At 52.9% G+C, this 12403-nt stretch overlaps 2 protein-coding genes across 2 annotated transcripts; both read right to left on the bottom strand.

The window, feature by feature from the left end:
- Nucleotides 1-5611: 5611 nt before the first annotated feature.
- LOC103304978 (T-cell leukemia/lymphoma protein 1A-like) lies at nucleotides 5612-5944 on the bottom strand. The gene has a single exon (XM_008161726.2). It carries the CDS (start codon nucleotides 5942-5944, stop codon nucleotides 5612-5614), a length of 333 nt encoding a protein of 110 aa, XP_008159948.2.
- A 6144-nt stretch (nucleotides 5945-12088) lies between these two features.
- LOC103304805 (T-cell leukemia/lymphoma protein 1A-like) lies at nucleotides 12089-12403 on the bottom strand. The gene has a single exon (XM_054714789.1). The coding sequence runs from the start codon at nucleotides 12401-12403 to the stop codon at nucleotides 12089-12091; it is 315 nt and encodes a 104-aa protein (XP_054570764.1).

Genomic DNA, 12403 nt, shown 5'->3' with positions numbered 1-12403 from the left:
AATTTAATAAATCTTTATTGTTCGGATTATTACAATTTTCCTCTATTTCCCCCCATAGCTCCCCTCCACCCGGTTCCCACCCCACCCCATGCCCTTACCTCCCCCGCACTGTCCTCATCCATAGGTGTAGGATTTTTGTCCAGTCTCTTCCTGCACCCTCCACACCCCTTTCCCCCTGAAAATTGTCAGTCCATTCCCTTTCTATGCCCCTGATTCTATTATATTCACCAGTTTATTCTGTTCCTCAGATTTTTCATTCACTTGATTTTTAGGTTCACTTGTTGGTAGGTATGTATTTGCTGTTCATAATTTTTATCGTTACCTTTTTCTTCTTCTTCCTCTTCTTAAAGAATACCTTTCAGCATTTCATGTCATCCTGGTTTGGTGGTGATGAACTCCTTTAGCTTTTTCTTATCTGTGAAGCTCTTTATCGGACCTTCCGTTCTGAATGATAGCTTTGCTGGGTAGAGTAATCTTGGTTGTAGGTTCTTGCTGCTCACCACTTTGAATAGCTCTTTCTAATTAGAGTTTCACAGACAGACGAGGGGAGACGGAGAAACAACCACGTAGGCCAACGAGAACCCTCAAGGATAAGAAGCACAACGGCCCGTCATCCAACATACAACCCGGAAACGTTTTCATGAGGAATTTCCCTACTGAAATCCTATATAATAAAATCCTAATATGCAAATCGACCGGAACGACCGGTTGCTATGATGCGCACTGACCACCAGGGGGCAGACGCTCAACACAGGAGCTGCCCCCAGCTCACAGGCCCCAGGCCAGCCAAGGCGGGTGCCAACAGGGCACCCCCCCGTCCTCCCCCCGCCCCCCCGCCTCCGATTGCCAGGTCAGTCACCCCACAGATCGGCGCCGAATGCCGGCCAGGCCTAGGGACCCTACCTGTGCACGAATTTCGTGAACCGGGCCTCTAGTGAGGTAATAATACTCTGTGCTGTGATGAGAGTAACTCTGGTGAGGGATCTTACATTGACATTCAATATTTTTTTTTGAGAGAGAGAGAGAGAGAGAGAGAGATATTTGTTGTTCCACATATATATGCATTCATTGGTTGATTCTTCTTTTAAAAAGATATATATTTATTGATTTCAGAGAGAGGAAGGGAGAGACAGCAATATCCACAATGAGAGAGAATCATGGATCGGCTGCCTCCTGCACGCCCCCTACTGGGGATGGAGCCTGCAACCCGGGCATGTGCCCTTGACCGGGAATCCAACCGTGACCTCCTAGTTCATAGGTCAATGCTCAGCCACTGAGCCACACCCGTCGGAAAAGACTCATCTGATTTATAAATATTTGTGACACCTATTCTGCTCTTAACCCTTCCGTTTACAAAATCAATTCTCACCATAATTTCCAATAGAATTCTTTCTGTTCATACCACCCCATTCAAACTCCCATTTTCTTTCTACTCATCATAAAGCATGAGGTTTACTGAGAAATACATTCCTGGGTTGTGGATCATCTTATTCCATAAATCACTGAGCCAGTCAGCCTGGTCAGTGTGGCTCAGTATTTGAGCGTTGACCTATGAACCAGGAGTTCAGGGTTCGATTCCTGGTCAAGGGCACATGCCCGGGTGGCGGGCTCGATCCCCAGTCGGGGGCGCAGGAGGCAGCCAATCCATGATTCTCTCACCTCATGGATGTTTCTTTCTCTGTCTTGCTCTCCCTTCCTCTCTGAAATCAATAAAAATATATTTTAAAAATATAATAAACTGAGGTAAATTCACCAGAGCTCAGTATCTAAATAACAAACGCTCAGGCCCACCTCAGATTTCCAGCCGTCGTCTGCAAATTTACTCTGAAAGAGGGGAGGCGCGGGAGATGCATTCCCCTCGGGGGAATTGTCTGCTGATATGCGGGCCCTTTTGCAAGAAAGCCCTTATCTTGTTGACACAGGCGAAACCCTGTCAGAAAATGAACAGAAGGACTTGGTGAGGGAGCGACGAGGCACGTGCCTTCTTACAGCAACTCAAGCCCTATCCGAGGCAAAATCCCTCCGAGAACTATAGTATGTCCAGAGGCCCGGTGCACGAAATTCGTGCATGAGTGTGTGTGGGGGGGGGTCCCTCTGCCCAGCCTGCACCCTCTCCAATCTGGGACTCCTCGGACCTCCCTCTCACAATCCGGGACCGCTGGCTCCTAACGGCTCACCTGCCTGCATGCCTGATCGCCTCTGACTGCCTCTGCTTGCCTGCCTGATCGCACCCTAACCACTCCCCTGCCGACCTGATCGCCCTCAACTGCCCTTCCCTGCCAGCCTGATCGCCCCCAACTGCCCTCCCCTGCTGGCCTGATCGCCCACAACTGCCCTCTCTTGCTGGCCTGATCACCTACAACTGCCCTCCCCTGCCAGCCTGATCACCCTCAACTGCCCTCCCCTGCCAGCCTGATCGCCCCCTAACTGCCCTCCCCTGCTAGCCTGATCGCCCCCTAACTGCCCTCCCCTGCCAGCCTGATCACCCACAACTGCCCTCCCCTGCCAGCCTGATCACCCTCAACTGCCCTCCCCTGCCAGCCTGATCACCCCCCCAACTGCCCTCCCCTGCTAGCCTGATCGCCCCCTAACTGCCCTCCCCTGCTGGCCTGATCACCCCCCCAACTGCCCTCCCCTGCCAGCCTGATCACCCACAACTGCCCTCCCCTGCTGGCCTGATCGCCCCCTCAACTGCCCTCCCCTGCCAGACTGATCGCCCCCAACTGCCCTCCCCTGCCGACCTGATCACCCTCAACTGCCCTCCCCTGCTGGCCTGATCACCCTCAACTGCCCTCCCCTGCCAGCCTGATCACCCTCAACTGCCCTCCCCTGCCAGCCTGATCACCCTCAACTGCCCTCCCCTGCCAGCCTGATCACCCCCAACTGTCCTCCCTTGCAGACCTGATCGCCCCCAACTGCCCTCCCCTGCAGACCTGATCGCCCCCAACTGCTCTCCCCTGCTGGCCTGATCGCCCCCAACTGCCCTCCCCTGCCGGCCTGATCGCCCCTAACTGTTTCTGCCTCAGCCCCCACCACCGTGGCTTTGTCTGGAAATCAGACGTCCGGAAGATGCCCGGTCGACCCGGTCTAATTAGCGTATCACCCTTTTATTAGTATCGTTTTGCACCCCCTAGCTAATCTGGCTCCGTGGATAGAGCGTCAGCCTGCAGACTGAAGGGTCCTGGGTTCGATTCCAGTCAGAGGCACAGGCCCGGGTTGCGAGCTCCATCCCCAGGAGGCAGCCGGTCCACGATTCTCTCCCATCATGGATGTTTCTCTCTCTCCCTTCCTGTCTGAAATAAAAAAATAAAATAAAAAATAAAAACCAGCAACTCACAGCTCAATAATGACCTGGACTGAGACAGATCTCCCCAATTAGGAAGGAAAGATGAATGGGGGCCTTAAGGAAATGTCAGACATCGTCCAGTTGGCATTTAGGGGAAGCAAAATAAAAATAAAAAGGAAAAGGAAAAAAAAAAAGGCCTAATTCAAATGTCACACGAACCCTGCCCTCAAAGGATGGAGCCCAAAGTGGGTCATGAGACAGAGTGTCCACGGAGCAACTCACAACAGATCTTGACGCTGTGGTCTCTCTCTTTTTTTTTTTTTTTAATATATTTTAATTGATTTCAGAGCAGAAGAAAGATGGAGAGAGAGAGAGAGAGAGAGAGAGAGAGAGAGAGACACATCCGTGATGAGAGAGAATCATGGACCGGCTGCCTCCTGCACGCCCCCTCCTGGGGACGGAGCCCACAACCCGGGCCTGTGCCCTGGACAGGGAATCGAACCCGTGACCTCCTGGTTCCTAGGTCCACGCTCAAGCACGGAGCCACGCCGGCCAGGCCCGAAGTGCGATATTTTGAACACGAGAGAGATGCAACTTGGAGACGCGTCCCTCCCTCTCCCCCCAGCCCTCAGCCTTAAAGGTCTCGATTTGCATTTGCAAACACTCGAACTGCCATCAGACTGAAAGAGGAGATTTTAATCAACCATCCGAGATCTCCTTAATGCAACCTGGGATGTCTTGGCGCCCTGAAATTCATTTTTCCAGCTCCCCCCGAGTCCGCCCTCCACCCGCCTGTCTCCGGGGCAAGGGTAGATGGATCTTATGATCGCTGGGCTGTGGGTAGGGGGCTGTTGAGTGCTAAACACCATGAAAAAACCCAAATGCATCCAGAGCTCCATGCTAAGGCCACACTCACAGCCAGGGCCAGGCAGAAGGAGACACATCCTGGCATCCTTCTCTTTAGCTTTTTTTTTTTTTAATTTTTTATTGATTTTTTACAGTGAGGAAGGGAGAAGGATAGAGAGTCAGAAACATCCATGAGAGAGAAGCATCGATCAGCCGCCTCCTGCACGCCCCCCACTGGGGATGTGCCCGCAACCGAGGTCCATGCCCTTGACCGGGAATCGAACCCGGGACCCTTCCGTCCCCAGGCTGACGCTCTATCCAGTGAGCCACACCGGCCAGGGCCCTGGCGTCCCTTTTAATTCCTCCGAGGAAAGAGATGATCAGCATAAACCAGCCGTCATCCCCCAAAAAACATGCGTTCTTTTTGGAGAGGGCAATATCGGCCCATGAACCTCAGCCAACCCAACAAGGAGACCTCTGGTCATTTCAATGAAAACTATTCTCCAATGATGTATTCAAGCCTCGTCTACCAGGGCCGGGCTGATACTTTCCAGGCGTAAGGTCTTTTTCTTTCTCTTTTTAATATATTTTTGCTAGAGGCCCGGTGCACGGATTCGTGCACCCGTGGGGTCCCTCGGCCTGGCCTGAGGGGAGTGGGCTGAAACCGGCTCTCCAACATCCCCCGAGGGGTCCCAGATGGCAAGAGGGCGCAGGCCAGGGGGACTGAGGGACCCCACGGGTGCACGATCGGGGCCGGGGAGGGACGCGGGAGGTGGGCCAGCCGGGGAGGGACCGCGGGAGGGCTCCAGGGCGTGTCCGGCCCGTCTCGCTCAGTCCCGATCGGCCGGACCCCAGCAGCAAGCTGACCTATCAATCGGAGCGTCTGCCTCCTGGTGGTCAGTGCACGTCATAGCGAGCGGTTGAGCGGCCTTAGCATATCATTTGCATATGACGCTCTGATTGGTTGAACGGACGACTGGTTGACCGGACACTTAGCATATTAGGCTTTTATTACATAGGATTGATTGCAGAGTGGCAGGGAGAGGGAGAGAGAGAGAGACAGAAACATCCATGAGGAGAGAGAATCATGGATCGGCTGCCTCCTGCACGCCCCCTACTGGGGATCGAGCCCTCAACCCGGGCACGTGCCCTTGATTGAGAGTCAAAATGTGACCTCCTGGTTCATAGGTCCTCGCTCAACCACTGAAACACACCAGCTTGGCTCAAAATGCTTTTATTGATTTGAGAGAGAGAGAGAGACAGACAGAGAGACAGAGAGACAGAGAGAGAGACAGAGAGAGAGAGACAGAGAGAGAGACATCATTGTTCCCTTCCAGCCTGGGGGTGGCAGACAGAACACCAGAGCTGATAAAAATGGTGAACAGAACGATACCCATCCCAACGGCTGGCCAGCAGGACTGGGAACTCGGGGCCACAAGACCTGGGGGAACCCCCCCCCCCCGGTCCTCATCCCGGGTCCTACGGGTCTGACATCAGCTCCAGGACCATCTCCTCCACGCCGTCCTCCAGGACGTGGTACACGACGCGCCAGGACCGGCCCAGCGAGTCGAGGTACTGGTCCCCGGGATACAGCGCCCACTCCCACGGCAGGAGGCTGAAGGGCACCTGGTTGGCGAGCCCCACGTGCTGGCCGGGGTCCTCCTGGCGCAACTGGACCTGCACGACGCTTCCCGACTCCATGACGAGGGGCAGCCACGGGCGCTGGACCTGGTCCTCGTACACATGGGGCCCCCGGATCCTCAGGAGGGCCGGGTGCGAGGTGAGGTGGACGATGGACGGGAACTGGGCCATGGCACCTCCGAGGTCCAGGGAAGCCGCGTCTCCAGGCCTCTCGCCTCCTCAGTCCTGGGAGGGACAGACAGGGGGTCGGGTCTCCGAGGGATTGGACATCGACGTGGACTTTATGGTTTTGGCCGCGGTGTTGGCGGTTGCCTTTGGGTTATTTCGGAAATGTGAAACCGCGACGTTTCTCTCTTTCTTGTTTCTTGTAGCTTTAGATCTCTCTCTTTTTATTAAAAATATATTTTATTGATTTTTTTACAGAGAGGAAGGGAGAGGGAGAGAGAGTTAGAAACATCGATGAGAGAGACACATCCATCAGCTGCCTCCTGCACGCCCCCTCCTGGGGATGTGCCCGCAACCAAGATACATGCCCTTGACCAGGAATCGAACCCAGGACCCTTCAGTCTGCAAGCCGATGCTCTATCCACTGAGCCAAACTGGTTTCGGCAGATTCTCTCTTTCTTGTTTCTTGTAGCTTTAGATCTCTCTCTTTTTATTAAAAATATATTTTATTGATTTTTTTTTTAACAGAGGAATAGAGAGTTCGAAAAATCAATGAGAGAGAAACATCGATCAGCTGCCTCTTGCACGCCCCCGACTGGGGATGTGCCTGCAACCAAGATACATGCCCTTGACCGGGAATCGAACCCAGGACCCTTCAGTCTGCAGGCCGACGCTCTATCCACTGAGCCACACCGGTTAGGCCTGCTAACCTCACTCCCATCCACAAAGTCCAACTTCCTCCCTCAGATCAGACTCTACCCCCATCCTTCCTCCTCCTCCTCCTCCTCCTCCTCCTCCTCCCATCCATCCTTTTCTTACCTGTTCTCCTCGCTCTGAAGGCAAAGCTCCGTTCTCAGCTCCTCCCACCTGTGACCTGGCTCAGCGTCCGTCTGTCACCTGCAGAAGAAAGAAACTGGCCATGACATACATGTTCTCCGGAATCCATGGACCAGGAATGTGCCCAGAAAAACAAGGTTCCACTGACTCACACCCCAGACACCCGTCCCCCTGAGACAGGAGCTGGTGGGGAAAGGAAAGAGGTTTATTCAGGCGCCTGCAACCTGAGACGATGGGGGACGCTCGCCCCAAGGCCCATCTCCACCTCTCAGGACGGACAGGGACATTTATAAGGAGGCAGGGGCCGTCAGAACAGGGAGGTCAGGGGGGCGGGGCTTGAAAAGGTCTCCACGTGTCCATCATTACAGGCCAATCTGATAAGGATCCTGAAGGCGGTCGGGTGGCCGTCCGGAGTGCGTCATCCCCATCTCTGTCCCCCTGGCTCTGAGGTGGAAGGTCGGTCATCAGATATCTCCCAGGACGGGGAAGGTCAGAGTTCACATCTCATGCAATTGGTATCCTGGGATTCGTATACAAACACGCTGTATCTCTGCAGGTTTCCTATGAGTCAGAGTCTGCGTGTCCAGGAGCCATCTGAAGAGAAGGGTGGGGAGGGTGACAATTCCCCAGGGTGACATGAATGCTGAGATGCTTCCTTCTCCCACAATGCATTGCCACCCGTTAAAAATGATAAAATCGCCCACTGCATGGGAGAACGTATTTGCCAACGCCGACCCAGATAAGGGCTCCATCTCCAAAATGCACAGGGAACTCACACAACTTAACAAGAGGCAGATAAGCCATCCAATCAGAACATGGGCAAAGGGCCCTGGCCGGGGTGGCTCAGTGGATAGAGCGTCGGCCTGCGGACTGAGGGGTCCCGGGTTCGATTCCTGGTCAAGGGCATGTACATTGGTTGCGGGCACATCCCCAGTGGGGGGCGTGCAGGAGGCAGCTGATGGATGTTTCTCTCTCATCGATGTTTCTAACTCTCTATCCCTCTCCCTTCCTCTCTGTAAAAAAAATCAATAAAATATATATTTTTTAAAAATGGGCAAAGGACCTACATAGACACTTTTTGAAAGAAGACAGAAGGAAGGCCGAGAGGCACATGAAAACATGCTCAAAGTCACTCATCATCCGAGAGATGCAAATCAACACGACAATGAGGGACCCTCTCACACCTGTCAGAATGGCTACCATCAACAAATCAACAAACGACAAGTGATGGCGAGGATGCGGAGAAAAAGGAACCCTCGTGCACGGCTGGTGGGAATGCAGACGGGGGCAGCCGCTGTGGAGAACAGTATGGAGTTTCCTCAAAAAACTGAACATGGAACTCCCATTGGACCCAGTGACCCCACTTCTAGGAATAAATCCCAAGAAACCAGAAACACCCATCAGAAAGGACATATGCACCCCTATGTCCATAGCGGCACCATTCACCATAGCTGAGATCTGGACACAGCCCGAGTGCCCATCAGCAGACGAGTGGATAAGAAAACTGTGGTCCATCTACACAGTGGAATACTACGCAGCCCTGAAAAAGGAAGGAATTCTTACCATTTGCACCAGCATGGATGGAACTGGAGAGCATGATGCTGAGCGAAATAATCCAGTCTGAGAAAGATAAATACCCCATGATCTCACTCTTTTGTGGAAAATAAAAAACAGTATAAACTGATGAACAAAAAGATAGATACAGAGGCAGGAAAGCATCAAACAGACTGTCAGGTGACAGCGGGGAGGTTAGGGAGAGGTGGGGGAGATAAGAGATCCACTGAAGGACGTGTATGCATGCCTATGAGCATCACCAATGGACGCAAAACTCTGGGGGGTGAGGGCATGGATGGGAGTGGGGTGGGGGGTGAGCCGTGGTAAGATAGGTACACATATAACGCCTTAATTTTAAAAAAATGAAAAAACAAAAAATAAAAATGAATTAAAAATTGCTTAGCACAATGAGTGACACATAAAAAAAAAACTGTGGTCCATCTACACAATGGAATACTACGCAGCCGTGAAAAAGGAAGGAATTCTTACCATTTGCACCAGCATGGATGGACCTGGAGAGCATGATGCTGAGAAATGGAAGCCCGTCGGAGGAAGATAAAAACCACATGTCCTCACTCATATGTGGGATAGAATGATCAACATGATTTCATGAAAAAAAATTAGATCCAGACACAAAAAGCAGGGGAATCGGGGGGGGTGGTTAGAGAGCAACCAAAGGATTTGTGTGCCTGCCTGTTAGCATGACCCATGGACACACACACTGGGGCGGTGAGGTTCTGTCCGGGGTGGGAATGGCTGGGCGGGGAGGGGTCTTTGGAGGAAAAAAAGGAGACATATGTACAACATCAGACAATAAATGTACAAAAGAAACTGTAAAAAAATGAATCATAAAATGGCCTCCCCCATAGCCATACGTCTTAGGCCATCCATGGGGTCCTAACCGACTCGTGAAATATGGACCCGGTTCCCTGGAGTTTGGACTCTAACCGCCCTCCACCGATGTCGTCCACAGCCCACCCACGGGACGCTCTGTCTTCCTCTCTCCGTGGAAATGAGGGTTTAGCTGAAACGTCGACCCCCGTCCTGGAGAGAGAGAGGAGGGAGGAGGCTCTGGGTCTGCAGACGGGAGGGCCGTCTCCCTGCCGGGCGGGTGTGAGGTTGTGTTTGAGCATCGACCTAGGAACCAGGAGGGCAGGGTTCGAGTCCCTGTTAGGGGTCGGGCACGGGTGTAAGCTGCGGGCTCCATCCTCTGGTTGCAGGAGGTCACGGCTCCGTGAGTCTCCCCATTTGTATTTCTCTCCCTCGCTGCCTCCTGTTTCCGCTTTGAAATCCATAAATAAAAATGTTCTTTTTTTAAAAAAAGTGAAATAATGAAAGATTAGCCCCCAGGCATATCTGGAAAGAGGTATAAATATATATTTTTAAAATATATTGTATTGATTTTTTTACAGAGAGGAAAGGAGAGAGATAGAGAGTTATAAACATCGATGAGAGAGAAATATCGATCAGCTGCCTCCTGCACGCCCCCCTCTGGGGATGTGCCTGCAACCAAGGTCCATGCCCTTGACCGGAATCGAACCCGGGACCCTTCAGTCCACAGGCCGACGCTCTATCCACTGAGCCACACCAGTCAGGGAGAAAGAGGTATATTTTATAGGAAAACGGACATGGGGGTTTTGGTGAGACAATCTGAAAAGGCTACCAATCGATGCATCTGCCCCCTGGTGGTCAGTGCACGTCATAGCAAGCGGTTCAGCGGCCTTAGCATATCATTAGCATATTGCGCTCTGATTGGTTGAACGGCCGACCGGTCGAACGGACACACACGTGGCATGGGGGGAGGATTCTATTCTATAGGATGGGGGTTGGCCACCATATTAAACAATTTTATGTACAGAATAATCAGCTATCATCCCTGGATTTGCTCTGGACTCTGAGAAACCATCAGTGAGTAACTTTCAGGGGGTTCATTTTGGGGAAATTTTCACATGTTCCAGACAATATGAGGTACACAGAATTTACCTGATTGGAAAAGTAGATATTATTGAATATTTTTTAGGAAAGGAATTCATAGAGCAGAATGGGCCATATGATCTTTCTTGGGTAAAAATGTATGTATAGGTGATGACCCATTTGAGAAACATCCATATCGAGTTGTTACTAATGGGATTCTCTGGGTGGTGAAAATAGGATGGTTTTGTGACTATATTTTTCAGAATGATTTTATCGATTTGAGAAAGAGAGAGAGAGAGAGAGAGAGAGAGAGAGAGAGAGAGAGAGAAACATCATTTGGTTGCCTCTCACGTAGACCCCGACTGGAGATCACACCGACAGAGTGGGCGTGTGCCCTGATGGGGAATTCCATCCGTGACCTTTCGGCTCCTGAGATGATGCTGAACCATCACGGCCACACGGGCCCTGGTTCCGTGTCCCTTCAGTGTCCCGTGTTCCTTAAATTCCGTGCGTGTCTATGGCTCCGTGAATAACACACGGTGGTGATGCTTTGAACCATTGCACAGCGTTCACGGAAACCCACGCTGAGGCCCCGTGGCATGGGGTCTGCCCAGGTGACAGGCGGCCGATGGAATGTATGTGCATGTACGATTCACGTTCTCCTCGCCGAACTCTCCAAAATAAAAATAAAAAATAAAAAAAAGCCCTCAAAACCACCACCACCCTCCCCCATAAATGGACTTTCTTGCTCTGAGACCTCAGATTCTGCTTCAGGTCGACGCCCTGAATTGAATTTTAGCATCAACGTTTACATGCTGGGTTTATTTTATCTTTTTCTTTCATTGATTTTTTTTTTTTGCATATTAGGCTTTTATTATATAGGACTAGAGGCCCGGTGCATGAAATTCGTGCACTCGGGGGGAGGGGGATGCTCAGCCCTGATTGCGAGAGGGTGCAGGCCAGGCCGAGGGACCCCACTGGTGTGCGATTGGGACCGAGGGAGGGGTACACGGGAGGTTGGCCAGCCGGGGAGGGACCACGGGAGGGCTCCAGGGCGTGTCCGGCCCGTCTCGCTCAGTCCCGATCGGCCGGACCCCAGCAGCAAGCTAACCTACTGGTCAGGGCATCTGCCCCCTGGTGGTCAGTGCACGTCATAGCAACTGGTCAACCAGTTGACTGCCTGCCCCCTGGTGGTCAGTGCACGTCATGGCGAGCCTTTGAGTGGCCTTAGCATATCATTAGCATATCATTAGCATATTACGCTTCGATGGGTTGACCCAACCACCAGACGACCAGACACTTAGCATCTCAGGCGTTTATTCTATAGGATGATGGGAGTGAAACTACTGAGTCCTAGGACACGAGGATGCGTCGCTTTAAGAGAGGACGTGAGTTGTCCCAGGTGGTGGCATCCGTTTCATTCCCTCCAGCCGTGGGAGATTCTCCTACGCCTCCATGTGTGCGAATATTTTCCATCGCCTCATCCTTTTTTATTTCTTTTTTTTTGGCGATTCTGTATGGTCGTGGCCTGGTACTGAGGTGCAGGATTGCACCGTGTTCGAGAGCACGATGCATCCACGGAAAGGCAGCTGAACCCTGGACCGAATCGTCAGCAAACACTCGGAAATCCCTTCTCCACGTCGGCCACGCGTGTAGACACGTGTTGGACAACCAGGAGAGAGCACGGCTCAAGTCCAGTGAACGCACAACCGCCCCGTGTGTGAAACCACTAGGAATTCACGGAAAATCAGCACAGACACCCCCCACTCTGCCCTCCTTGCAGGACAGCCAGCATGGGGGGCCCCCAGAGACAGGAACCGGGGGGGGGGGACCCCGTCCCGTGGCCTACGGGCCTGGCAGCAGCTCCAGGACCATCTCCTCCCGGCCGTCCGCCCCGACGTGGCTCACGATGCGCCAGAACTGGCCCATGGAGTCGAGGTACCGGCCACCGGGGTGCAGCGCCCACCCCCAAGGCATGCTGGTGGGGGGCAGCGGGCTGGGGAGGACGATGTGACCAGGGGGGACGTCCACCTGGCGCAGCCGGACCTGCAGGAGGCCTCCCGTGGCCGTGACCAGGGGCAGCCACGTGCGCCGGGCCTGGTCCTCGTACACGGAGGGCCCACGGATGCTCAGGCGCTCCGGGTGCGAGAGGATGGCCAT

Source organism: Eptesicus fuscus, chromosome 1, assembly GCF_027574615.1.
Source record: "Eptesicus fuscus isolate TK198812 chromosome 1, DD_ASM_mEF_20220401, whole genome shotgun sequence".
Taxonomy (NCBI): Eukaryota; Metazoa; Chordata; class Mammalia; order Chiroptera; family Vespertilionidae; genus Eptesicus; species Eptesicus fuscus.
This window is presented reverse-complemented; position numbering and strand designations above follow the sequence as displayed.